The following is a 5,023-nucleotide window of genomic DNA, read 5'->3' as shown; positions in this document are numbered from 1 at the left end:
TGTTTCCGGGCTTGCCATTTTTAGCAATGTAATACTCTAGGTTAACCTTTGTAACCCAATTTGAAATAATAATAATGTATTATTTAAGTATTATGTGTTTTGTGCTTAATTGCTTAATTATGTGGTTTGATTAATTAAGAATAAAAATAAGCGTCAAAATTTAAGTGTAAAATAAACTTAATATCTTTGGTTAATGTTGTAGTAATTGAAACGAGGTTTCCGAATATATATAGAACGCCCAAATCTGACTTCGTATGAGGAAGTTATGATTTATCGAAGTTCCGGCTTAGCGGTATACAGCCTGAAATACTCGATTTGAGATCGAGCGGTTTTTAGCCGAAGCAATCTAAATGAGAATCGAAGATCTCATTGTTGGTATCGAAACGAGAAAAAGTTAGACGAGAACGGACGTCAAACGAAGAAGTTATGAATTTATAACAAAAGTTTCTGTCCCGGCCTATTAAAAATAATTAATAAAAATAAAGTCAAAATTAGCCGACGGAGTCTAAACGAAAGTCGTAGAGCATAGTCTCACCTTCGCGTGGATATAAAGAATGTCGAAAACGGAGTTCGTATGAAGAAGATATGAATTTCCGAAGTTTGATAAATAAATTGTATTTATTTTTAAATCAAAAATCCGACATTATCCGAAGCGGAGTTACCAGTCCGATCCGACGTACGCCCCGCGTATGCGAGTACGCCCCGCGTACTCCGAAGAGTGTCGACACTTCGGATGACGCATGCAGTGACGATTTCGGAAGCAGTACGCGCTGCGTACTGCAGTACGCCCCGCGTACTCCGAGGCTCCAGCCTCTATAAAAGGGATCCGAAGGCAGCCGGCTATTTTGCCAATTCCTTCTCTTCTCTCTCTCGTTTTGCATCGTTTTGCATGCCAGAAATACCCCGAAGCCCCGGTATCATACTCTAGCCCTGAGGCAAGTCCCGAGATCCCGAAGATCCCGAGAAGTGCGGTTCCCGAGTCGAAGCTCTGCCCGCGAGAAGTTTGATTTTTGAGGAGATCTTCCAGATCTGCTGTGGATTACTACTTCTGCATGTTGTAGTGCTGCCCGATCAGCTTCTGATCAAGTGAGTGTATACTACCTTTCATAAACACGATAATAATACAAGTGCGGTTTGAGTGTATTAAGTAAATTGTGGTTTATATGTGTGAGGGTATAGTTACTTTCTTCTAACGAGTAACTATGAAGTATTTTATATGATATACTTGTTATGTGTATATTTTGTGATTGTATGCGTGAATGGATATGCACTTTATTCTATCTCATAGATCTGAATTGTTTTCTATGGAATACGTGTTATGTGGTATGCCTCATCTGTTATGTGGAATATATATTGAATGAAAATGATATACAGGTTTTAAACTACGTATGAAAATATATATTTTTATCTACTAATATGTTGGGTAGAACATGGGTAGATAGTTGGTGTGTAATAAACAGATGAGAGGCGTCGATGTTGTTGTTGTTGTTGATCTAGTTATTCAGTGGAGTATGGATAACGACCGCGGACTCTTTCTAGACAGTCCAGTGGAACGCTAACAGGTTCATAACCTATAGGTGTTGTGAACGATGTGTTCACCGGTCTACTCTATCCCCCTCATGGTTGCCTTTAGGATATCTATTGTTGAGGAAACCCCTTCGCAGTGATGTCCGTCCCGATGAAAATCCTAGATTAGTTCCCTTGTGATAGATGTTGTTTTAGGGACGTAAAGTGAGGATAACGGGAATGGGTAATCGGGATAGTGATTGGTTGGTGAAATTAAATATAACTTATTTATTGTGGGTTGAAAACCCTATATGCTCACCAGGCTCCCAAGCCTGACCCACTCAGTTTTATTTGTATTACAGGAAGTGGCACAAGGGCGTAAGATGGATGGATCATCTCGTTGTTTTGTTTACAAGTCTGTATATGTATATATTTGTTGAATGACTTGTAATGTTATCGTTTATGCTTTATGGTCTGTATCGGAACATGACATCCCGAGTTTTGATTATATAATGAAAATGCATCTCTTGATGAAATGCTTTGATAAATGTTATTTTATCATGTTTTGTTTTGGGAACAAATTCCGCAACTCTTTCAAATCAAAAGGATTTACTCTGAAATTATTTAAAAGCATAAATGAAAATCGGTCTTTTCTGGCCGAGATTTTAGGGATGTCACACTATTCTTTATGGTCTTTATCATGGTTTAAACCTGGAGTATGGATCACTTATTTGGACTCAAGTAGTAAGTATCAATTCCTCTTCAAGTGATTCAGAGATTTGTTGTGGTCGGTTCTGGAATATCATAACTCAATGGGCGATTAAGGACTTCACGATTCCAGTGATGACGGATGCTCTGCTTTCTTCCATTGCCACCTTTCACACAAAGAAGATTACAGTTACTGATTCTACCAAGTACTCATTCAATGGTTCAACTCCTGAATCGATGTACCGGTGTGTTACAAACGAGAGCAATGTCATGGCAAGCTACATAAAAACTTCTCCTATAGGACCGAGGCAATTAACTCCAGAGATCCAGAGTGCGTTGGATGCTGTTGAGAAACCAACCAAACAGGGGAAGAAACCGGAGCCAAAGAAAAGTGTAACCGAAGGTCCATCATCTCTTGCTGCAACGCCCAAAAAGTGTAAATCTGAAAACGCAGTTCCTTCGGCTTCGAAAAATAAAAAGGTAAAGAAGATGGCAAGGAAAATGAAGGAACCTTCGCCTACTAACTCAGATCAAGTTCCTTCCCCTCATGATGAAGAGCAGTCCACTGATGAGGAAGAGGAGGTTCACGATGAAGGCTCATCAAGGGGACACACACCTCCACGATCTCCAACTGCTGAGGTACAAATTCATGTCTCTGTTCCTACTCCTCCTCCTTCTGTAAATCATACTACAATACCAATTTTTGTTGCTCCAATTCCACCACCTGTCTCTTCTCAACCTACTACCACTGCTCCACTCCCACCTCCCATCTTTTCTCAAGCTACAACAACCACTACAACCGACCCTCAGGATAGTGTCAACGTATCTGATACGGGGGCACCTACCGATGGCTACAAAACCCCTGTTACCACCATACTATAACACCGTAAATTCTCAAACAAAATTTTCATTTCAAAATAAGTTATTTTCATTCAAAACAAGGCATAAACATTTCAAGTGTCATGTCAAAATTACAAGTCATCTAAATCCCAAGATCACAAAACATCTTTCAGTGTGTACAGATCACGCCGGCGCCTTCCCACGGTCCTCGCTAGTACCTGAAACACATACATAACAACTGTAAGCATAAATGCTTAGTGAGTTCCCCAATATACAACTTACGCACATACGCCTTTCCAGGCCCTGACCTTCCGGTCCATGTGTCTCAGGGGACTTCCGTCCCTGCTGGGTAAACCTTCCGGTCCTACCCACGTCGACCTTCCGTTCCATAACACAACGCCTTCCGGCCCATAACATAATTGCCTTCCGGCCCATAACATAATGCCTTCCGGCCCACATAACATACATAGCACGTATAACAATTAACTTATCACATAAAGCACATATATCTCATATCATATCTGACCTTCCGGTCACACAGTCAAACCCTTCCGGGTTCAGTATAGTGAGAAGACTCACCTCGTGAATATTGAAGGCTAGCAAATCCCGAAGTCACTCGTGCTCGATCCGCCGAGCTACAATCCTCCTATAACGTCATATGTCCCTAGTAAATACTTTATTTCTCTAATGTTGACTATCCCTAAGAAGTCAACATAGGTCCACTCTAGTCAACGGTCAACGGTCAACGGTCAACTTGACCGGACTCGGCGAGTGCTAGGGCGACTCGGCGAGTCTAGACGTCCTCGCCAATTCTCTAAGATTCCCTTTCTACTCGTCGAGTATCCTCCTTGACTCGACGAGTTTCTCCTGGAAGAATCGCGGGGCCACCCCGACTCAACTCGCCGAGTCTGAAGAACAACTCGACGAGTCCCAGTTAATCTTCAAGCTACTCGCCGAGTCTGTTCATCGGACTCGGCGAGTCCATGCCATGCAACCGCTCAAACTGCTTTCTAAGGTCAGAACTGCTCCGACTATTCATAGGTCTGGCCTTCCTAGACTGATTCATCACGTAAGGTCCTCATTTCGGTGCTCATAATACACCCCATGACTCATAATTTACATTTTGACCTAAGGCATAAGGATTCTAATCCTAAACCTCCATTGATTCACGAAATGCTCAGGCATGGGACATTATGGGCTTCCAAAGATCCCAATACAGGGTTCCAATCATTTGGGGGACTAAGGTAACACTCAATCTAGCCACAAAAGGGTTCAATAAACCCTAAATCCATATACACATCAACATAGAAGAATGCAACTCGAGATATTACCTGAATAACGTGCTCTCTGTGTCCCCAATCCTCAGAACATGGCTTCCCTTGTTGTTCCCTTAACCAAGCCTCCTCTTCCTTGCAAAACAACACTTCCAAAATCAATAATGGTCTTCTACCTTGCTCCAGATGCTCACAATCGAATTAGGGTTTCTCTCAGAGGACTAGGGTGAACAATGACGGCCATAAGGTCCCTCATATACGTCCCAAACCTGAACGGTTAGGGTTTTCGCTAAACAGCGCAGACTCGCCGAGTCCATATCCGGACTCGTTGAGTCCAGTCGCGAACCCGCGACCAGATCCGCGATCCTACTCGGCGAGTCTAGGCTCCAACTCGCCGAGTCCCCTCTTAAAACACCCAAAATCATAAATATAACAATACCTGAAATTCCGGGCTGTTACAACTCTCCCCCACTAGGACTAGACTTCGCCCTCGATGTCTCACTCTGAAAATAGCTCCGGATGCTGCTCCCGCATCTCACGCTCCGGCTCCCAAGTCATTTCCGATCCCTTCCGGTGTTGCCACTAAACCAACACCAGAGGTACCTCCTTGTTCCTCAGAACCTTGATCTTCCGATCCCTGATGGCCACTGGTCTCTCGGCATAATTCAGGCTCGCATCCACCTGAATATCCTCTA

General features: G+C 42.9%; 1 protein-coding gene across 1 annotated transcript; it reads left to right on the top strand.

Moving 5' to 3' along the window:
• Nucleotides 1–2,349: 2,349 nt before the first annotated feature.
• LOC111904518 (pollen-specific leucine-rich repeat extensin-like protein 4) lies at nucleotides 2,350–3,096 on the top strand. The gene has a single exon (XM_023900265.1). The coding sequence runs from the start codon at nucleotides 2,350–2,352 to the stop codon at nucleotides 3,094–3,096; it is 747 nt and encodes a 248-aa protein (XP_023756033.1).
• Nucleotides 3,097–5,023: the final 1,927 nt, after the last annotated feature.

The sequence above is a fragment of the Lactuca sativa genome, chromosome 1 (assembly GCF_002870075.4).
Source record: "Lactuca sativa cultivar Salinas chromosome 1, Lsat_Salinas_v11, whole genome shotgun sequence".
In the NCBI taxonomy this organism is placed as follows: Eukaryota; Viridiplantae; Streptophyta; class Magnoliopsida; order Asterales; family Asteraceae; genus Lactuca; species Lactuca sativa.
This window is presented reverse-complemented; position numbering and strand designations above follow the sequence as displayed.

What these genes read in the sequence shown, in the direction of transcription:
- LOC111904518 (XM_023900265.1), top strand. Translation starts at nt 2,350, where the DNA reads ATGACGGATGCTCTGCTTTCTTCCATTGCCACCTTTCACACAAAGAAG.